General features: G+C 40.1%; 1 protein-coding gene across 1 annotated transcript in view; it reads left to right on the top strand.

The window, feature by feature from the left end:
• usp43b (ubiquitin specific peptidase 43b) overlaps nt 1–23,338 on the top strand; it is a 98,628-nt gene extending 75,290 nt beyond the window's left edge. Inside the window, exons 9-16 of the mRNA XM_074655560.1 lie at nt 2,319–2,422; nt 6,288–6,365; nt 6,461–6,590; nt 12,110–12,452; nt 13,594–13,752; nt 14,320–14,493; nt 18,253–19,374; nt 21,005–23,338. Of these exons, the coding sequence (XP_074511661.1) occupies nt 2,319–2,422; nt 6,288–6,365; nt 6,461–6,590; nt 12,110–12,452; nt 13,594–13,752; nt 14,320–14,493; nt 18,253–19,374; nt 21,005–21,015 (2,121 nt within the window). The 3' untranslated portion in view covers nt 21,016–23,338. The remainder of the gene's footprint in view (nt 1–2,318; nt 2,423–6,287; nt 6,366–6,460; nt 6,591–12,109; nt 12,453–13,593; nt 13,753–14,319; nt 14,494–18,252; nt 19,375–21,004) is intronic.
• The last annotated feature ends 212 nt before the right edge of the window (nt 23,339–23,550 follow it).

Here is a 23,550-nt window from a genome sequence, read left to right as displayed (position 1 = left end):
GAAGCACCTCCAATCTAAGCAGATCTCAGAGTAATATAAGCAGGCTTCTACGGAGGACAAAAAGGAATTCATATCATATTTGTTCTGTCTTTTTTCTTCTCAACTTGGCTTTCCAGTCCGGTTGAGAGTGATATGAGAGCGTAGTCCGGTTATCTTTGGGTTTATTAATATTATTTTTCTGGGAAATAATACTTTGACTGCAAACAAAACGTTAACACCGTGCTACATGTTGATTCAAGCTGAACCACTGTGAGCTCAAAATGTGCAGGTCTTGGCCTATATTTCATGATGGCCCACTTTGTCCTCCTCTATCTTTGTGTTGCCTTGGCCTGTTCACAGCAAACTTGTTAAATAAAGTTAACACCGAGAGAGTAAAAATATGGCAGTGTTTATATACACTCACTCCCAATTCAGCATTTTTTAAATACTTTGCTGTCCAAAACAAACAACTAATGTGCCACTAACAAATAACTGTCACTAAAATGTACAAAAAGGAAATTAAACAAAACAAATGCTGTAAACACTGATTTTTATCATTACATGTTAATGAATTCATGTGTGAAGGCTCAAGCCTTCCACCAAGCAGCACCCCCAATCCCCATAGAGTGCTCCAGGGATGACGTATTTTTGTAGACAAAACCAGAAAGTTAGCATCGCCCTGGTTCTCTCGACAAAAAGCCAATGGGTTTTTTCCATTGGATTTTGGATTATTGCAGAAAATAAGCTCTGCGGCAAACAAACATTTATGATGCTTACACGTTTTGTTCAGCAAGATAATCTTCACAAATGAACACAATTTTTTTGATTTTTGAGGTGTGAATGCAATCATCAGAAGTAAAAAGCTAACGTTAGGCTATAAACGAACTACAGCACGGTCGCATGAGCGCGAGTATATACAACGAGGCTGTAAAGAAGGACGACTGGACGTGATGACGTTAAGTAGTCTCATTTAGCCACTTGCTAGCAACCACCTTTTTTAAGACACATAAAGGCTTCAAAATTCACGAGTGGGGTATTTACTGATATATTTTATGTCGTAGAACAACGCGTTCAGCTTGTGTTAACCACCGACCGTATTTCAGGCATCTAACTAAAATCCCATTAAAAAAAAAACATTGACTTCCAGACGAGGGAACCGGAAGTGCTAAAATGCTAACTCATTTCTGGGTTTTAGGACTCATTCCTGTAGCACTCTATAGTGCCATGTTAAAATGCCCATATAAATGCCTTTACAGCATAAATAAACATGTTTACATCATGAAAGTTGAATAGATAGACTGATCAAACCTGATTCCTGGTCACTCCCTTTGATCACGGGGCACATTAAATGTGTTTATCTGTTCATCTGATGCTAGTGGTTGAAATACTGTTTGGTCTTTTGATAATAACATGAAGCCTGAAGTCCTATAGGACCTGCCAGGTTGTAGACAGAGATTTTACATTTTGAGATAGAGAATGCTATTGAAATAATTGCTGAACCTCTAGCTTGAAAAATGCTTGTGCTGATGCTCCAGTGTCTGTACAAAAAATTCTTGATTGGTGTATAGAAAACTGCACATTGTCTGCTTTGACCAAAAGGCACACGTCAGTACTTCCACAAACCATATGAAACTTATCTAAGGTAGTCAGTCCTCTTCTGCACACACATGTTGGATTCATAAAACCATTTCAGCCCACATTCCTCCTAACTGAGCAGTCATTTTGACTGATCACAGCAAAGTCATGAGAAATGCTGCTGCTGCTTCTTTAAAACGCTGAGCTGTGTTCTCATTTTGCTATCATGGAACTATCTCTTAGCATAGTTGTATGCAAAACCACAACTATGCTAACTCTTTATAGATTTTTTGTGCATGTATAAGGTCTGCAAAATTACAAAGTCCAGGATAAAGGGAGTTCCTCTCCTCCACAGAAACTCTGCTCCTGAACTGCCTGAAACGCCTTGCTTGAAGTCCCGTCTTTTCCGTAACGTGGTGATGTCACCAAGTAACACATTTGCATAATACCCGCCCAGCGGCTAGTTTGGCACACCCTCAAACAAACTAAGCTAGTTAGAGCGGAGCTTGAGCGGAGTCCGAAGAGTTTTTTTTTTAACATTAAAGCATGTAAACATGTTCTAGTAGAAACACCAAATACAAGTATGCATCTGAAAATGAGCACAATAGGTCCTCTTTAAAACATATATTATTTTAGGAGAAGATATGTGGGCGGTTTCATGTGGGAGTCCTGAAAGTTTATAGTGTTATTGTTGTTGTCTTGTTATGAAACACAGATATATACCCTGATGGCTTTACAGTGTTTTTGTTGTGTTCCTCTTTCAGAATACCAGAGTGCTGTTCAACATCCGTGTGGTGGGTGGATCAGCATTTTACAGCTACCTGTCTCCTCAGGACGGGCGGCCGCTCCACCACCCTGCTGTCGATAGGTGAGGCTGACGAAAATACATGAAACATCTAGTTAACCCTGGTGGAGGAGTGATGTCACACACACACACACTCAGCTGATACATGTATAATGGACATTTCTTAACTTCTATTGGCTTTTGTTCTGCACTGATTTGGAGCTGTTGAATCCTTCTCTGCTGCTTTGGGCAGCACCCACAGTGGCAGAGCCTGTTCGGCCAAATAAAAGTGAATAGCCATTCATGCAGTAAAAGGTCCTGTATCCTCTGATGCAAGTGACACATTTCTAGATCTTTCTGCACATGAATGTGTATCTGTATGTGTAAATATATATTCCTGCAGGTGCAAACACTGTTAGCAGAACAGTCCAGAGTGGCTGTTATTGTTTGAGCTGACTGGCTGTCTGGACACTTCATTCTTCTATTATTAGACTAGAACGGTAGTTCCCAACCTTTTTCCTTAGCCCCCTTTTCTATCATTGAGTAAACTGACAATCCCTGACTAGGAGACATATTTTGTTGATATTTCATATTATATTCAATGCATAACAATAACAGTACAGAACAGCTGATACAATGCACAATTAATTCAAATAGTGAACACAATAACTGCAGGAAGTTTGTGTAAAACAAGCGATTTGGATGATTTGAGCAGATTATTTCCTGTCAATATTGCATCAGAGATGATTTTTCCTGTTTTTTTAGGAACTTTTAATACAATTCTCTGTATTTTTTGTTAATTTTTAACAATCATGCATACTTACTTTGACACTTTTTTTTGACAAATTCAGTGTTTTCTTCTACCTGACACTTGGCCATTGTTCTGTTAGCACTTTGGGTGTTTTAACTGCGTACTTTTCTAATGCAGGACGAGGCTGTTTACAGAGAGGGAAGGCTCTGTGAATACAGTTTGTGTTCAGGTCTTCACCGTGCCCTTATCCTGTTTATATCTTCAATAATAATCCAAACTTTAAAAATAACAATTTCATTTAATGTTCTTCACAGAAATGAATGAAATTCTGAGATATACTGTAGGCCAACTGTATATATTAAAAATAAGTTGTCTTACACCCCTTAAAATCAAGAAGGCTTCTCAACCACCTGTGAATCTTTGGCGACCCCTAGTGGGGGTCTGGACCCTCGGGTAGGGAACCAGTGTACTAGAGGATTATTAGATTATTCTAAATGTGTTCTTTTGTTGTTGAATTACTGCAGTTATGGTCCAAACTTTCAACACTGACTGAAATGACCCAATGTTCCCACAGGCTCATTCAGACTTGATCTAATGTAATCAATTTTAATGGAATTTAAATCTGCTCTAATCTAATAAAGTGTTTTTGGAGAAAGGCTACGACTGCAGACAGGCAGGCAGCTAGTTACTGAAGATATGTTGACATAAAAACACATGTTTCACGCTAATATGACTGTTAAAGTTGTTATGTCCAGCATGTTTGGATGATTGGCACCGTCTACACAGATGTTCTGAAGCCGCTGTTAAATTTTGTATCTTCTTTTTTTTTATGTGTATCATTACAGCAGATTTTACAGCATTGACTGAAAAGTGCAGACATTTTAACCCTTTTCATCAACCTTCACTCAAGTCTGATGGCTTTCACTTGCAGAAATTAATTGCTGTTTCAAAAGGGCATTTGGCAAGATCCTGAAAGGATTTCCATTTGTGTAGCTGCTAAGAACAGCTCATTCACTCTTGAATGGTGCTGATGGGGGCAAATGCTTTTGAAAATCTTTTGAAACGCAAATGTGCAGCACGCTGTATCCTAGAAACTAATGTAATGATAGTGTTTGAACTCTTAATGATTCAGAAATGTGCTCTTTCCTCAAGTCAACCAAACACAAGCAGTACAAGAATGTTACTAGCACAAGTGTTTTAATCTACTTTGCTCACTCTTATCAGCTGTCTGTGTCTATGTGTAATTACTGTCTCTTATACCAAAGGACATATTGACGTAATCTCTAGTATGTACTAGGTTTGCTTATTTTTAACCATGCTAACAGCATGGCTCTATGGATGGCAATGTCTGTTGGCCGGTCCACCACTTTTAACTCAGCAATTTTTTGGATAGATTGCCATGATTCCCAATGACTCTGGTGATCCCCTGACTTTCCCTCTAGTGCTACCATCAGGATGACATTTGGGATTTTTAGGGAAATCTCTCAGAAAAACTGTTGGATGGATTGTGATGACATTTAGTACAGACGTTCATTCTCCCCTCGGGATGAACTGTAATAACTTTGATCCCCAAAATGTCATTTTGTCCAATACTTTGGTTTATGACCAAATACCATAGACTGTATATAAGAAGTGGACATAGTAGAGAGATGGCATCATATGAAACTAGAAAACCTGATGAATCCATTGATACCAACCATTTCATACTGTCTTGTCGCCAAGGAGGTTAAATAACGCTCCAAACGTAGACTCAATTTTCAAAGGGGTCCCTTGACCTCTGACCTCAAGATATGTGAATGTAAATGGGTTCTATGGGTACCCACGAGTCTCCCCTTTACAGACATGCCCACTTTATGATAATCACATGCAGTTTGGGGCAAGTCATAGTTTAGTCAGCACACTGACAGCTGTTGTTGCCTGTTGGGCTTGAGTTTGCCATGTTATGATTTGAGCATATTTTTTATGCTAAATGCAGTACCTGTGAGGGTTTCTGGACAATATTTGTCATTGTTTTGTGTTGTTAATTGATTTCCAATGATAAATATATACATACATTTACATAAAGCAGCATATTTGCCCACTCCCATGTTGATAAAGTACTAAATAATTATACAAATCTCCCTTTATGGTTCATTTTGAACAGATAAAAAATGTGCAATTAATTCGCGATTAATCACAATTAACTATGGACAATCATTAGATCAATCGTGATTAAATATTTTAATCGATTGACAACCCTATTTTTTTCCAAATTTTATTTTCATTTTCCAAATATACCAGACCCCACACATATACACTTTACATAAACAAAAGGGGAAGAAATCACTTAGTCGTGAGTATGTTAGCATGCTGATTTTAGCATTTAGCTCAGACCACTGCTGTGACTAATTACAGCTAACAGAGCTGCTATCATGGCTGTAGACTGTGTCTTGTTCTCAAATAGTCAAGTGAATGGTGTCAAATTACATCATAGTTCAGTGAACCAACCCATATCACCAACAGTTTTCTTTGAAAGTATGTTTGAGGAGCTCCGTGCAAGATTTAAGGAGCTTTGCTTCTTGCGCATTCCCTTGTTTTGTTGCAATGCCCAATAGCACCAAAAAAAAAGTTTACTCTTGATAAACATGAAAGTTTCTTCTTGACCTTGAAATAGTAGTTTGACAAAAAATAATCTCAAGATCCATTTAATACCTTTCTCCTCAGCTTTCTACCACTTCTCAGTGTGCTCTGATGAAGCCAGTGATACGATAGAGAATCCAGGACAACGCTGGTATTTTGTCAGTATACAGTACTGTCAGCTATGAACTGTGGGAACTGTGTTTTGTTATGAGTGCTATGACAAAAACAAAGGATATAGTAAACCTTTATATTGTACTGTAGCTTATAATACCTTTGTTTACTTAAAACATCCACAACTAAATCCCCAATACAAACCCACACAGTAACTTTCCCTCACACACATCATTCATTCACAGTCTCTCCTGCTTCATTAAGTACTGTGGTAATGCTGACACCTAGTGGTTAAAAAGCCTCAATGCAAGTGCACTCAAATGATTCTAATAAGGTTGTTGGTGCAGAAAATTTACTGTAAATGTAACAAATTTGTGCAGATTTCAGAAAGCAAACAGGTAATGTCAGAGCAGTTAATGGATGCTCCTTCCTCTGCACTGGATGACCTTTCACCTTTGTGTCTTTTAGAGCTCTGAAGCTCTGCTGCTCAGGAGGACCCCCGCATGTGAAGCTCATCATCGAGTGGGAGCACAGAATCAAAGACTGGTCAGTACACTTTCTATTGCAGGCCTCCACCTATTCACTCTCAAACTGTTGTCTGCACGTTTTCTATAAGCACCTGTTTGTGTCCTGGGCCGCAGCCTGTTTGGTAACATCCAGGAGGAGGTGGTGAAGGATGCAGACAGCGTGAGGAATCAGCTGCAGCAGCACGTCCAACAGTACAGCTGCACCTTGGACGAGTGCTTCCAGCTCTACACCAAAGAGGAACAGGTAGGCAGACAGTCTGTTGACTTATCGTTTGATACGTGCAACAAGCAGTGGCTCCGTTAAGAGCCATGTGTTCTCCTGACAATGAGCCTCCTGAATCTCCAACTAATCAAGCCTACTTAAAGTCATGTTAATACTGTTGCTGATGTGACAAACACTACAAAACGACCCCAGAAACACGCTGTTTCTCATTTTATTTTGCACAATTATCAAAGTGACAACATTTTTTGCCATTCCAAGACATTTTATATTGGTGACTTTAAGCCATACTCTCCAAAACAGATGTTTGAACAGGAAAAGTGTGAAATAGTTGTACATTTATGCGTACAATAAACACAATGGATGTCAAGCTAAGAAAAAAAAACATCCAACAACATAAAAGATTGTTAGTTTATTGAAGCTTTGATATGTTACCAATAGATTTTTTTTTTTTACATATTTTAGTTTTCACTAAAAAATACTACTAATAGACATAGTTGATATGGCATGTTTGACACTTTCCATCAAACTCAAATAACGCAAGTGAAATATGAATGTATAGATACATAATGAACAAATCATAAAATTGTAATGAAGAGTTATTTAAGGCAGTTTGTATTTTTTCTCTATGAAAGGTACCATGTGGCATTTTAGTCTACTAGCACACATTTCTGCCGATTGTTCTCCTCCATTTCCAGTCTATACTGTCAAATCAAGGCGAAAATGCCCCCAAAAAATCTGTACAGTAGTTTAACAAGGCATGGAAGGCTTTTAGCATGTTTGTTAGATCAAAAGGATACACTCAGTGGGTTTGGTGAGAAATACGTAAGGGAAAAAAAAACATGTTTGTAACATGTTTGTGGAGAAAATAGTTATCTGTGTGGACAAGTTCCACTATGTGTGGCCCAGATGCACATGGACAATAGATAAGATAACAACATTTGACTGATGAAGTCAGTAAAAGTCCAGCAGGAACATGTTGAGTGTGTACTCCTCAGGCTGCGTAGTGTGCAGTAAAGGACAGAGTTAGTTTTGGGTAGGATATTGCCATCATGTGTGTGAGTGTTCAACACGAACAGTTGTCATGTCAAACCGTCCATTTGTTTCAGTGCTGCTGTCAATGTCAGACAAGACAGTCAGCTTTGTTACTTCTATACTTTTTTGGTTACAGTTTCTGTTTGTATGTTTTGCAGACATTCAGAATGTGAACTGGACTAATATATCATTTCCAGTCTCGTTGTAAATTGTTAATATCCTTGTCTCTAAAATCATTATACAAAACAAATTATTCATCAGCCCAGTCTGGGTCGAACCACCATACATTTCTAATAGTAAATACCTCTGAAACAAAGCAAACTGAATGAGGGACTATGCAGCTAATTCAGCCTTTCATTCGGGTTAATACAGTATGGAATCATTAATGTGTACATTAAAAGAACCAAGAGCATAATACAATGTCCTTTACAGTTGGTTCAGTTTTTCAAAACTGTTCCGACGCTTCTCTTCTTTACCAACATGCAGCTCAGCCCAACAGTAGAAGACCTGAAAGAAGCATGCAGCAGCATTACAATATGTATCACTGTTGGCTTGAAGTATACAGTATTTTATTTATGACCCAATTAGTGGTTTATGTATTTCTTTCTTTCTATTTTTACATGAATATATATCAGAATTTAGGAAATTGCAGTCCAATTTACAGTCATTTTGTGTCAAAGCAATCAAAAGTTATCCACAGTTCAGTCCTCATTGACTGCTGTTGTGCTGACTGCGTGTGATTGGCTGTGTGATGCTGCTGTTGTTACCTCGTGTCACCACCGAGTGGAGCTGCAGTGTTAAGCATGGCACTGCTGACAGTCTGTGCTCTGTCCAGGTTAACTAGTGCTCCTCTAAACGGACCAACTAATCAACATTTCAGTCTAAATGAACAAACCTTAACTGCTCGTGTAGCTTTTAGTTGCCCATATATATGGATGACGAACTGACACTTAAGTTCCCAGACTTTGCAAATCATCAGTGATGTCAATCATATATCTTGCAATCACAGTATTAGCATTTCCCTCACAACCTGTAAGTGGGACATCTGACGGGAATTTGTCACATTGTGGCACATCAATGAGACGGCTGCCTAAATACTCTGTGTGTTGCTGTGTGTTCTCAGTCCATGACTGCAGCAAGATTTCTGGCTTGGTTTGTGGTTTTTAAAATTGCCAATTGAAGCTGAGCGCTGATTTTTTTCCTCTTTGGCTCCAAAAACAACTAAATCAATTTTTATCTTTGTTTAATTGAAAAAAATTCTGTCACATCCAATCATTGATATGTTCAATTTTCTCAGTGCTTATTCGACCATAATCCCCTGGTGATATGGTTATGTAAATTTGTGTGTCATCTGCATAATTACGGTAACTAATTTTGTTTTCCATAATCTGAGCCAGTGGAAGCATGTAGATGTCAAACCCCTGAGACGGCTGACTTTACGGTCTTTCAGAGGCTGTAGCAGGTTCAGTTTTAGAGCTAGAGTGAAGGTATAGATATCATAAAACTAAATTAACTAAGGAATCCATTGGTACCAATCATGTCATACTAGCTTGTCGGGAAGAATGCTAAATAATGTTCCAAAGTTGGGCTTAACTGCTAATGTTAGTCCCCATAGTAGCCATTTCATTGCGGTGAGACCATTTTTTTAAACTTGACCTTTCTGTATAAAATGTAAATGTATTACTGGTCATTTTTATCAATTCTCGAGTGGTAAAAAATGGTTAAATTTAGCACCAAATCAAGTGATATCAACCCAAATATTGCTGCAACAACAACATAATAGAGTAGGGAAACGGCCATCATATACTTCTATCATTATCTTCTAAACCCTTATACACTTTTACAATTGAATTCAATTAAGTAATTAATATGTGTTTATTTCTGATTCATGACGAGAACAACTTGACACACAGTGCTGAGCTGCATCTCAAATTAATCTTTTCAGGTTTTCGCTTATTGTTTTCACTTCCGTTAACACTTCTATGTTACATCTACTGTTGACCTGCTATCTCCCTCTAAAGATCCTGTGTACCCCCTAAAAAAGACAAAAACAGGTCTGCTAGATGAAGGACCACCTTGCATTTCTCAGTTCCAAATTATAAATGCTGCGTTCAGCTTTTCAACTTTTTTTTTTTATTCTTACCAGCGTGGCATTTCTCCATGGAGATCTTTTCTTACCAGAAACAGCCTTCACCAAGCTCACTGACTGCGACCCAAGAGAGGGCGAGTGCGGAAGAGAAAACCTGAATACATGTTTTTACAGTAATCAACGTTTTGTGATTACCTCTGTTTGAACATTTGTGTTCACGGAGATAGAGCTCTCAAAGGAAACACAGGAATGAACAGAAAAATCAATAGCGGTCACCACAACCGTGGAAATGTTCAGACCTTGGAGATGATTAAGTTCAGAATGTGCCCATTATTGTGCATTTACAAAATACAATTATAGACAGCAGTTCAGTAAGGTCATCAAGCAATGTTGCAGAGTTTCAGAGAAAATGTCCAGTCTTTTACAATTGTTAGCACACATTTCTCTACACTGAGTTCACTTTTTCAAAACTGTTCACACCGCTCGAACACTAATGCAACCACCAAAACACTTCATACATGTCAGGATTAACTCCAATAAGACGCTAAATCATCATCAGGCGATAACCGGTGGGTTCCCTGAGTGCATTTTGGTCAATGCGTTCCTGGACTGTTTACCTGCATTCAAACAAAGCCTGCTCGAAAGTGATTGGTCAATACTACATGGAATACAAACGGAAAACGGAACACTTCCAATACCAAAATCTTGTCCCATTGCCTACAGATTCTGCATATGAATGAGACATTAGAGCAGACGAGCACACTGTTTAATCCATTCTTTACACTTTTTCTATTGCATTACTGGTTTTAAGGTAAAAAAAAGAAACCACCATCCACATTCTTCAAAGTATCATCTTAAAAGAGCCCCAGGCACTCTGCTTCAACTTGTGGAGAAATCCAAAGCTTGACAGACCTTTTGTGAAGCTCTACTATGATTGAAAAGTCGCTGTTTGGGGAAGGGGTTAGCGCTGGCTTGAAGCAGTCAGTAGGTTTGCAAATACAATACCTTTGGAAGGTTTGGAAATGTATGAATCATATTTTAAAGGAATTTTCCCCTGTTTTAATTTAAAACAATGTTTACGAAAGCAAAATCTTGTCCTGTTGCTTACAGATTCTGCATAAGAACGCAGCATATAATCTGTTTATTGAGATTACTTTTGAAGTAGAGTTGTTCTGATACCGATACCAGTATCGGAAATGCGTCCGACACTGCTTAAAATTTGGGATTGGGTATCGGCAAGTAAACAAGTCTATGCGCAATCCGATTCCATAATTTATTAACCCAGAAAAAATCAACATGTTTAACTGGAAGTCAACAGTGCAGTGCTAGTGGAGAGTTCACAGTGGAAAATCCAAGTAAAACTGTATGTATTTGTTCATGTTTTAGAAATGGTTTAACCTGAGCCAGGCCATACAACAAAGATAGTAATCATATTACATCCATACATGGTCAGTAGTAAACAGCTGTTAAATAATAGTAATAACTATATATATATATATATTTATCACGCTGGTATCGGATTGGTACTCGGTATTGGCCAATATCGCAAGTTCAGGTATCGGAACATCTCTATTTTGAAGTATCTTTTTTCATTCATCATTCAGTCATTTATAATAAACCAAAACTCCATTACAACAAAAAGAGTGGGACTTCTTTGTTGCATGGATTGTGTTGCCTCTCAGTTTGTCACAGATAATTAATCAGAAATGCTGCAACATGCTAATTCCAAGTGCACAAAATGAAACTTCCAGTAATACAATACAAAACTATACTTATTCACTATGCATATATGTACAGTCCTTACAGGACAGCTACAGATATAGAAATACACCAGTGCTAGTCAACCCTCATTTCAGCATACAAGCTTCCATCCACATCACACCTTATGTTGTTTCTCTTGCAATACACCTCGGTAAGAATCTTTTCTCATTTCTGATCTAGGCATCCAGCATTCATTGTGTCCAAGAGGGACATCTGATCATGTGGCTGGTGGTAAATTAACTTTCTACCTCTATGAGGAAAAGAATTCCTCTATGAGGTCGAGGTTTAGAGAAACACATGTCACCAACTGTAAATGAATGACCTTGTTGAACATTTAGTAGTGTAGAGTTGGTAATCAGAGGGAGGCGAGGAAAAGTGAGTAAAAGCAGTAGCCATGGCAACACCTTCAAAATGTACTTCCTGTTCCAAGAGAAGCTGATCAATATGAATTCTCAAGGTTCCAGCATACATCATTTACAAGAGTATGATTACTTGGTATAAGACATAAAATTGGGGGTTCAGGGTTTTGAATTATCTGGAAGAGATGGAGTAGAAGAGTGTTTTTTGAGGCTTTGTCAGTCGATAAGCAGGCAGAGAGACTTCTACTGACTGCATTTTTGTGTCCATTTTGTCTTCTTTTCCCCTTATCCCCCTCCAGCTTGCCCCAGATGATGCCTGGAAGTGCCCCCACTGTAAGCAGCTGCAGCAGGGCATGGTGAAGATGAGCCTGTGGACGCTCCCGGACATACTCATTCTCCACCTGAAGCGCTTCAGGCAGGTGGGAGAGCGGAGGAACAAGCTCACCACGTTCGTGCATTTCCCCCTGGCGGGCCTGGACATGACGCCTCACATGGTGAGCCGTAACCACGGCACCCATCAGCCCCCTCTCCAGCCGGGCTGGAAACAGCCCAGACGACCTGACCTGACTCCTCCCGACTTCCTGTACGATCTGTATGCTGTGTGCAACCACCATGGAGGAATGCACGGCGGCCATTACACAGGTCTGAATAACTATAACACCTTCTCAGAAAATACCTGTAGTAATAATAATAATAACTTTATTTATGTGGCACCTTTCAAAAACAAAGTTACAACAGGCTTTACACAGGGCTCCAGAGTGGGGTCTACTTCTAAGCCACAGCCGCCCACACACAGCAGCAGTATTACAGCTGACGGGCCTGGACAGCAAAGACTGCATTTTGTGAGGGCAATAGGTTTGGATGACCTGACCTTGGTTAAATGTCTCAGATGGACGCAGTAGCACTGCACCACCTGAGCATCAAAACACAGCTCAGGGTGGAAAATTACACAGAGATCACAGGGTCCAATTTTTAACTTAATTAAATAAGGCACTCAGACCAGACGAGAGTGTTATTAATGGCAATGCTGCTGAGACCAGACAGGGTAATTATAATAATGTCTAATTTGGAGCCATTTATTTAAGTCATTCGGCTGCAGGAAATTTTTAGACATCCAGGTCTAGACAAGATATAATACAGGACACATCAGTGGTACCAGGCTTTATCAGGACACAGTTGAGTATCATCTGCATAACAATGGAGGTGGATTTTATGTCTACATGAAGTGCCCCAGGGGTAGCATGTACAGTAGATGGTGAATAAAAGGGGACCCTAGATAGACCCCTGGGGGACCCCAAAGGAGAGGGATCTGTACCAAGATTGTTTGTTTATGTTTATTGATATCAATATACAGTTATCAGATTTTGGTAACATTTTATAATAACTATCATACATAAATGGTAAATTGATACTTAATTTAACTTAGTTAATAGTTATTTTACTGTTAACAAACAATGAAATGATAATTAATAATGTTTACTAATTATTAGTAATGCTATAATTTCTGTTATTTTACCATAAGTTTGTTAACATGAAATAATTAATTTATAAATTATATATTGTATCAAAGCTGATAGGAGACAATAACAATTACATTCTGATTTCATTAGTAAAGTATTACTAGTATTTTTAATGATTACCAAATGATTTGTAAACCTTTAAGAAATTGTTTGTAAAACATCTATAAACATTACATAGATAGATGGACCAGAAACCAATTATTAACCATTGACAAAGTATTACCTGTTTTGTTTTTTGTTAATTAAGTTTTTTGTGATTTCAGCCTTCTGCAGGAACTCAGTGGACGGCCAGTGGTACAGCTATGATGACAGCAGTGCTGAGCCGGTGCCAGAGGCGGAGGTGTGCACACGTGGAGCCTACATCCTCTTCTATCAGAGAAGAAACACTATCCCACCTTGGTCTGCCAGCTCCTCAGTCACCGGTTAGTCCTTTCAAATCCTCTGTAGCGGCTAGTTATGTTGACATCAAACAAGTGGATTCTGCCTCACATCATTTTGACAAAATATAGAAATAATGGAGGGGATGTGGGCGTATCATTACACCTCACACCATCATTATTTACAGCTCGGCCTGCAAAAATCAGTTCCCCTTCTGTAATTACAGTCTGACAAATTGTTTGTTATTGCTTTTCAGCAGCATCGGTATGCATTTACAGTGTTATCTAAGTTACAGTTTTTAGCCAATAAATGAAGGTGGTAAAGTTGCAGAGAAAAGCCGACCTGCTGCCAGTAAAGGTCTCCATTTCCAGGAGTCATAGAAGCATTTATTTTCATGGTTTCAATCTAATGAGGGTTTTCACAGATGGGTGGAAATAATGATATCCTGTGATCACGAAGATTTCATTTTGCAGTTTGGATCTCACCTACTGCCTTCACAAAGGTGAAGGCAGTAGGTGTAAATGTGGGACGCCTTCTGTCACTCTGCACATGGCTTGTTTTTGGATAAATTGATATGCAAAAAAACACATCTCCTTTTCTCCTTTTCACAGGTTCCACCAGCTCTTCCACGTCTGATCACTGGCTGGTCCGGCTGGCGGGGGACAGTAAGAGGGGCAGCGTGGTGTCAGGAGGACCCATCCCTGGACCTCCGGGACCCATACAGGCCCCAGAGTCTCCTGAGCTGCCAGTGTTTGGAGACGAACCCAACAAAAAAGTAGAAACAAGTAGGTACCTGGAGCATACTTGCTAACATTGAGACCATTGAGAAGTTTCAGAGACTTTGTTTCCTGCATTTTGGTGACTTTAAAAGAGTGAAAAGATCAAAATAATAAGTACACTGCAACAGCATTTTTATGTTAAACACTTGGTTTTACCTTTAACTCCCAGGAAAGAAAACTGAATAATTCGCCCCTCTGGTGTGAATCTCTGGCATAAACTAAGATTCATCTGTTTTTATTTATCTTTGCTCCTGCTTGAGTAATTCTTTTTCTTAGTACTCTCCATTTCTCTCTCCTTCTCTCACTCACTGAAGGTCCTTTCAGACACAACGCGACATCGGCACAACTGCGCTCTGAAACATTATTTCCAATGGCTTGCGCCACGCCCAGCAGCTTTTCGCTGCATCGAGCAAAGCCCAACTTTGCGCAGCTTAAACATGAGCTCAAACTGCGCTGTGGCGCGAGCATAGACTGCTCTCTTCCGCTTTCTGCACCATCATCGTCCGTGTGGGAACAGTAGGGATTATTAAATGTCCTCTCCTCGTTCATGGAGCTGTTTGTTCCCTCTGTTCAAAGCTGCAAGTCGCAATGTATATTTATTAGGGCTGTAACAGCTTCCGCACCGGTGACCGCTGTGGCCGGAGGCTTTATGTTTTGTTGTTGTCCGTGCGTATGTAGTCCAATTGGACTCAAGGATGAACTGATTAGATTTTGGTGGTCAAAGGTCAAGGCCACTGTGACCTCACAAAACATATTTTTGGCCATAACTCAAGAATTCATATGCTATATTATCGCAGTTTCACACAATAGTCTAACAGGATAAAATTATGAAGTGATGACATTTTGGACAGACATGGATGTAAATTGCAACTGTTTGGTTGGCGGAGGCGTACAACCATGAGGCGGTAATTCTAGTTTACATTCAAAGCTTCTATTGAGGTTCTCGGATGAAACTTCGAATGTCTGTCGTCATATTTTATGACGACATCACCCTAAACCCCGTCACCCTGTTGCTACAGGTGCGTCCTTTCTTTGTGTGTTGTGAGTGGGAGCGCAAACTGTTTTCTGAGCACAGTGAATATGTTGTTTTTGAAAGGCTAAACGCCAACAAAGATGGATTAAGCAGAATATTTCGTTAGATAAAATCGTGGTGAATTGACAGTAGGGATTATACACACTGTTCAGTTCCAGAAACAGGCTAAGATAATGAAATAAAAAGTGTGAAAATTTGTAAAACATCTGGAGAATACGGGAGAATTGTGACCCCGGGAGAAAACCGGAAGAGGGCAATGAAAAACTGAAGTCCCCCGGGAAAATCCGGAGGGTTGACAAGTATGACCTGGAATAGCGTGTATAGTATGTGTTAATTCTTTAAGTCTTGACACTGCTGCATATAGAAAACACTTTTTTTGAATAAGCAAAACAAGTATTCTAAAGGTATAATGATTTCAATCAATTAGTTAATGGTGGTAACAGAAATTGTGATTTAATACTATAGCAAATACTCGTTGCACAGCTACTTTTTCAGAAGTTCAACAGAAGAGCGGCTGGTGTATCTGTGTGCAGTGCAGCCAAACAAACTCATGTTTTAGTAAAGAAGTCAGTCAAAAAGATCTTCTTTCATGCTGCACACAGCAGCAGGGCACAGTGAAAGTTGGTTACATTGCTGAGTGTACAGCCTGTCACCTGAAGCTCTTCATCTATCTCTCTTCTGTCCTGTGTATGAAAACAATTTGAATCCAGGGCAGGAATGGCAGACTCCACCACTAACACTGAAAACAACTATATAGAGCGATAGTTACAGAATGTAAACCTTGGTGTGATATTTGACTCCAACTCTAAGTTTGACAAGCAGGTCAGTAGTAAAGCCTTTTTTTCCAGCTTTGCCAAGCAGTTTCTCTCATTCAATCAAAGGGCATGAGAAAGTTACCCACGCCTTTATATCCTTCCGCTTGGTCTACTTTAACTCCCTGTATACTGGGATTAGTCAGCCGTCTCTCTCCCGCCTGCAACTGGTCCAAAACGCCGCAGTCAGGCACCTGTCAGGTACCCGGAAGAGGTCCATATTACCTCTTTTCTGAACCTCTCTCCACTGGCTGCCAGTGCGGTTCAGAATTGATTTTAAGGTTCTCCTGTTTGTCTATAAAAATAGTGGCCCCTCCTAACCCCTTATTCTACTTCCAGGTCCCTCAGGTCCGCTGACTTGGGGCTCCTGACTGTCCACGCTCAAAACATACTTTTACTCACTAGTGTTTGAATCCTCCTGATGTGGCTGATTTTTGACTTGTGCCGATGTGTTGTTTAGTTGTGCCTATGAGCTGTGTACATTGATGTTTACGTCGGCGTTTCTTTTATTTGTTATTTTAGCTACCTGCTCTGGTCTGTACAGCACTTTGGTCAATGTGGGTTGTTACTCAGTTTGCTTTATGAATAAATTTGATTGATTTGCAAATGCATTGAAAGGCTATTGCTGAAAAAATGCTCTACATATAGAATAGAATCAAAAACGGAGTTTGATTTCATGAACATCTTAAAGAGGATCTATTATGCGTTTGTGTTTTTTCCCTTTCCTTTAGTGAGTTATATAGTTTTTTGTGCATGTAAAATGTCTACAAAGTTCCAAAGTCCACACCAAAGGAAGTTGCTCTCCCCCTCAGAAACACTGCTCCTGAACTGCCTGCCTGCCTACTACATTTAATTCTGAATGTGTGTTAAATGAATGTAATCTAGGTGTCTTTTTTGCATCAAAGTGATTTTAAATGTTCTTAAGTTGCGAAATATTTCATCCTCAACATTTAACTCATTTTGGCGGCGCCAGGCAAGTGCTTCGGGTGCTGTAGCTACCCCGAGGATAAACATAGCAATCCCCAGAAATTTCTGTGGTTTATTGGTTTATATATAATTTTTCATTTTGAATGCCTTAGAATACTATCGAGTGTGTTTTTGAGAGTCAAATGCGATGGGGGATTTACGGCGGGTCAGGGGAGAGAAAAAGTCACAGAACAAATCAAAATTCCACAGTGTCTGGAGAACATTGGAGCGATGATAATTTCCTCTCCTCGCTCATGGAGGTGTTTGTTCCCTCTGCTCAAAACTGCTCCAGGCCGCTCCACTCCTCTCAAATCGCTCACCGCTCGCTCCAAAACAAGAAACAAGCTGCATTGCATATTTATTAAGGCTGTAATAGCCTCCGCACCGGTGACAGCTGTAGCCGTGGGGCATTATGTTTTTGTCTTGTCCGTACGTACGCAGTCCATTTGGACTCAAGGATGAACTGATTAGATTTTGGTGGTCAAAGGTCAAGGTGATTGTGACCTCACTCAGTGATGACATTTTGGACAGAAATGGATGTAAATTGCAACTTGACTGGTTGGCGGAGGCGTACAACCGTGAGGCAGTAATTCTAGTTTACATTCAAAGCTTCTATTGAGGTTTTCGGATGAAACTTTGAATGTCTGTCGTCATATTTTATGATAAAATATATATAAATATAAATATTTATACTGTGTGAAATTTGTTGAAGTAGAAATTAAACTGTGGCGACCAGCACATTAGTGGGAAATCCCACTAGAGCAACCCCATAGCACCAGTAAAAGAAGATCTCTGGCACCGTCACTGTTTTAATGCTTGTGTACTTTATATATTTCCATACAATATCACCAATATTTCTCTAGCTGTGACAAGTTGATTCTAAACCTAATACAAGTATACCTTAGTAAAAATAGTAGTAGTAGTAGTAGTAACATGTCATGTCTTTTCCTCTAGATGGGTTTGAAGCCAAGCCGTTTGTGCGTGCGAGCCAAGGCAGGAGTGTAAGCATGAGGTCACCAACAAAGCCCAAAGAGACTCTGAGCAAAGTTCTGCCACTGCGCTGGTCTTTTGGCTCCAAGGACCGCATTAGAAACCCAGCCCAGACCCAGTCCGGGGAGCTGGTGGAGTACCTGGAGTCTGGGCGCCGCCCACGATGTACCAAAGACCCGATCATAACACTGGTGGCCACCCCACCACAAAGGAGTGCCCATGGAAGAGCCTTTGAAGTAGGACAGGACTGCAGCTCACCCAGCAGTAGCAGTCTTAGTTATACAGACCAACCCGGCTCCGACACCTGTTACTCCCCCAAAATACCAGGGGGACAGAGCAGAGCTTGTGTGGAGAGAAGCATGAGCCAGGGAGTCGGTAACGGTAGCAACGTCAAAGCCAGGGATGATGGTTCTCTGAGGCAGAGGTCATCTAAGAGAGCAAGGCAGGACCACGGCAGGACCCTGGACCTCCAGCTCCAGAGAGGGGCCATTCTAGTGGATCTTATCAGCCACAGTGCACCTCCAAGCAGAGATTCAACACTGAGAAGGACCAAGGTCCAGACAGGGACGACCTCCAGGACACAAAAAGACTTGCTACAGATGGCCATTCAACCTGAGGACAGGAGGGGGCAGGAGGGTCGCAGCCACGACAGCCTCTTGTCTTTTTTCAAACCTGGTTTCATGAAGAAAGACATTCCTGGGTCACCAATCAAGGGGCAAGACCGGCGTATGAACGGACAGCTGGGGAAACTGGCATGCAGTAATTTAGCCAAGCTGTCCCTCTCCAATGGAACGCTGACCACGGCGGCACCGGAAGAGAGGAAGGCCAACGTCATCCCGAGCTGCGACACCCGTAACGGCAAAGTACAGCTAGTCAACGGAAAGGCCGGGATCCACGACCCCGTAGACATTAAGCGCGCTCACAGCTCCAGTAACATCCAGACGAGGCTGGATTTGACATTTCGCAGGTGTGCCTCCCTGCAGAGGAACGGGGAAATAGTGGCCCCTGCAGCACACCGCATCCTGCTGTCAGACAAGCCCAGCTACGCCACTTTGCAGCGGACGCGATACAGTACCACCTCCCTGGGTAGGCACACACCTGACCCTGAATCCTGTTTTTAAAGGGCGGATCCATCCGTGTTCTGTTCAGTTTTTTTTAAATGGAAACACACACTCAGCCGTTAACAAAAAGCAGTGATGTAGGTTACCACAGTGAGCTAATCAATAAGCTTAGTCAACGTTAGCTGTGCAAACTTAAATGGTTAGTTTGGGTTTTTTGAAGTGGGTTTGTATGTATACACATTCGGTGAGGTAAAATGACTGTTTTGTGAATGGAGTCTGGTCTGGTCTTGAAGACCGCAATATAACAGCTTCAGTTCCCCGTCAGAAAGGCCTGTCTGACGGTGAGGTAAAGAGGCTGTGGTCAGGAGCAACAGAAAAACATATTTTAGCCACCTAAAAAAATCAATATCAATTAAAATGTACGTTGTATTTAGAACATTGTCACCGTTTTACCTCGCCATCAGACAGCCCTTTCCGACGGAGGACTGAAGCTGATATATCACGGTCTTCAAGACCAGACCAGACCAGACTCCATTCACAAAACAGTCATTTTACCTTTATAAAAGGCTTGTGTTATTGTGTGACTTTTGGATCCTAACTAACGTACTGTAGCATCCACACAACAGTACATTGCTTAGCTTCTGTGCCTCCTGTCGGCTTCTTCAATCAGGGAGCGTGCCGATCGCCATCTAAGTTACTGTACACTGACTAAAAGGATGTATATACAGTATACTGTACATGTAGCATCATTCAGAGACCTACGTCAGGTCACGTGGGGAAAAGTTTTTAGAAGGACTTGGGGGAAAATAGCATTTTTACACTAAACAAGACTCGGTCAAAACCGAGTATATGTCTGGACCGTGTATGGTCAGTCTGTAAATTTGTGGCTGAATTGGTACACAAATAGTCATCGGTCATGTCTATATTCCGTTTAAACAATCCACCGTAGGCTATGCCGCTGCTGAATCTTGTTTCATTTTAGAACTAGATTGCCTAGTTTGACAGCTTGGTCCAAGTTTCATGAGCCGGACATGTCACGCTGGATAAGCTCATTTGCATAAAGGACTGTTCCCGCCTTTTCATTTTGAAAGAGCAACTGCCAATGAGGAAACTCCAACACTCGGGCAACCAATCGTGTAACTTCATCACTCAGTCAGTCACTTGGTGACAGACTTTGGCGTTTGTAGGGCTGGCCCTCTGCAGTCCAGCCAAACATACATAGTTTGACCAAAATTTTAATGTTTGAATTTGAATACATAAGGAACATCACTGTGAAGCTACAGAATGATATAAAAACCTCAGAATTATAAAAGCTGTTGAGGCTTTTTCTGTTTGGCTGTTGTCAAGCACAAATAGGAACAAATTACAGCACAGAGTTGAAGTTTTGTTTCTGGTGTCAGTAAGTCTAGCACATCAGCTTTGTGTTAAACACTGGTTAAAAAAAAAGAAAAGAAATAATGATGATGTAAACAGGATTTGATTGGGAAGCTTCCCTGCTGCTGTAATGCAGCAACTGACTGTGTGGGTGTTTGAGTTCAGTCTTACAGAATAAGTGGAAGACAGTCAGGCTGTTTTATTTTTAACATTAATGTTAATCCTAATGAGAACTTCAGTGACTGATTACCATGTGACTGACGTTTGTATTTCTTTTAAAGTGCCTCTGTGACAGCCCAGAATGACTGTTGAACACTAGGACCTCTCTACTGATTTCTACGCTCGGCACCCACAGAAGCTCCCAGCAGGAAGCATCGCTGGAAACAAAGTATATCCTCTCGCTCCCCTTCATAGTACTGTTATAAGTTCTTACCTGTGTGTGTCTTAAACTAAATCTATGCAGAGTTGAATTTACTGAGGAGAAATAACTGCTGTGATGGGATTTTACTTTTCCTCTTTTTGTTTTACGAAGCAGTCGACTGGTAATAAAAGTTTTTTTGGGGAGAGTTTATGATCCATATTTGAAAAGCAGAGGGTGGTTTGGTGAATTTGCATGTTTTTAGCCCATAATACCTTCATAAAAGCATCATCCGTTACATGGGCTAAAACATGTCAAATTGTTAAACACTGCAAAACGTACTAACACCTGCACTGTAAATTGGCTGCTATAACTACATACATCATTTGCTTTGTCATTTATCACTTTCATGTTATATTACAGATGCACTTTCTTTAAAAAAAAAAAATCCATGTTTTGCTACATGCTAAGTGACATTGCTAATGAAGGAACAATAACACTGCACCAAAACTGGCAAAAAGCATTTTTTTGTGTCTTTCAGATGTTGATTGATAAAACAATTAATCTACAACTTGCAACCAACAGATTATTAATCAGTGCAAGAGGTTTGGGGAATCTCCTAAATACTAAATGTGAACTTTAAAGGTGCTATTGATAACATTCAGCCACTAGGTGTCGCACTTTTCCTCCCCCGTTCCACTGCATTCACTTCACAACAAGTGGTTGCCAGTTTGTTGAAAAACCTGCATATGTAGCTGTAGAGCGCTCCAGGGATGACGTATTTTTGTAGGCTAACCAGGAAGTTAGCATCGCCATGGTTCCACGATAAATCGCAAATTAAGAGGTCAAGGGATCCCTTTGAAAATGACAGTTTTTCCTCGCCAAAATTTAGCGCAAGTTTGGAGCGTTATGTAACCTCCTTCTCGACAAGCTAGTATGACATGGTTGGTACCAATGTATTCCTTAGATTTTTTTCTAGTTTCGTATGATACAGTATCTTCACTCTAGCTTTAAAAATTGAGCCCGCTACAACCTCAAAAAGATCGATTGCGTTAAAGAAATTAGTGTCGTTAAAATGATTTTGACAGCCCTAGTTCACAAGCCTTGTTAGAAGTGGGAATCAAACGTCAGATATCTTCCACAGAGATAAACAAAACATTCATTTTGGACCCACCAAAATTATTTAAATGATTCATTTGCAGTCATAGTCATTTTTTGAAGAAAAGCAATATTTTTATTCGACGCCTTTCTAAAAGCACTCTAGATGTATTATTTTTTTTAATTATTCGCCTACATAAAGATGTTATCAATAAGACCTTTTAAGTTCACATTTGAAAACCCCTGTCCTTTGAAATGACATTTTCCTGTGGTCTTTGTTCAGGTTTGTTCTGTGGATGGATGAAGAGTTTTTGGCTCATCATAAAACAGCAGGTGGGATTATTCAGACTAAAAAGAAATACATAGAAGCTTGCAGAGCAATAAAAGAAAGATTTTGTGTTTCTACCTCTGCTGGGCGGGAATGTGAATTTCTGTCTCTTTCATTGAAGTCAGACTTGGATTTGCACTGATAAAAAGCCAACGTTAATACGACCAGCTTCAAATGCAAAGCTCCGTTATCTCATCTGGCAATGAACAAGTTCACACTGCGTACACACACACACACACACCCACACACACAACTATTCTTTCTCTGCAGCCACAGGGATGTAATGAGTCCGAGTGGTATTCATGCTTTGTCACATTCACATAAACTGTAGTAAAGTAGCCACCGCACATAGGATGTTTGTGTCATGTTGTTTTGATCAGTCATAATCACCATTTCTGTTTTATGCGATGTATATTTGTCACTGGGGATTATTAGGGAATATGAAAGTGTTTGCCTACACTGTAACTGTGTTCACGTCTCATGTTGTGCCATTTTAACATCACAGTTTAACAACACTCTTTACCAAAATTAAATGATAGTAAGTGAAGGATATTTCTGAGACATTATTTGGGAAATATGGCTAGATTATATTTTATTATTAACTTTTTTAAAAGTCTACATTTTGTACCTGACGTGTAATTATGTAATTTAAGTACCAGATTAAAACTGTATGTTTCAGGTTACCGTATAAAGTCAGATTAATACATACTGTAAATGGGGTTGAATTGGACACAACACACACAAGTCCTTGTACTGGACTGTCTATAATCTGCTTCATGTACTGCAAGTTTTATGGATTGCAAATTAAACACAGCTTTTCTCACAAATTAACTGAGTGTAGCTGAATGATTTATGACTGTGTCGACCCATGCATCTCATCATTCTTATCTCTGGCTTTTATCTTACAGCGATGGTATTTTTTTAGGATTCAAGACAGGTGTGCTTCCTCTGAGGTTATTGGATTCTCTGCTAAAAATTCAAGCAGCGTATCAGCTAGAATGGCAGCTCTGAGGAAGGCTGGTTTGGCTGAAACACGGTGAGGT

Source organism: Sebastes fasciatus, chromosome 13 (genome assembly GCF_043250625.1).
Source record: "Sebastes fasciatus isolate fSebFas1 chromosome 13, fSebFas1.pri, whole genome shotgun sequence".
NCBI lineage: Eukaryota > Metazoa > Chordata > Actinopteri > Perciformes > Sebastidae > Sebastes > Sebastes fasciatus.
Note: the sequence above shows the minus strand (reverse complement) of the source record. Positions and strands in the feature narration are given on the sequence as shown.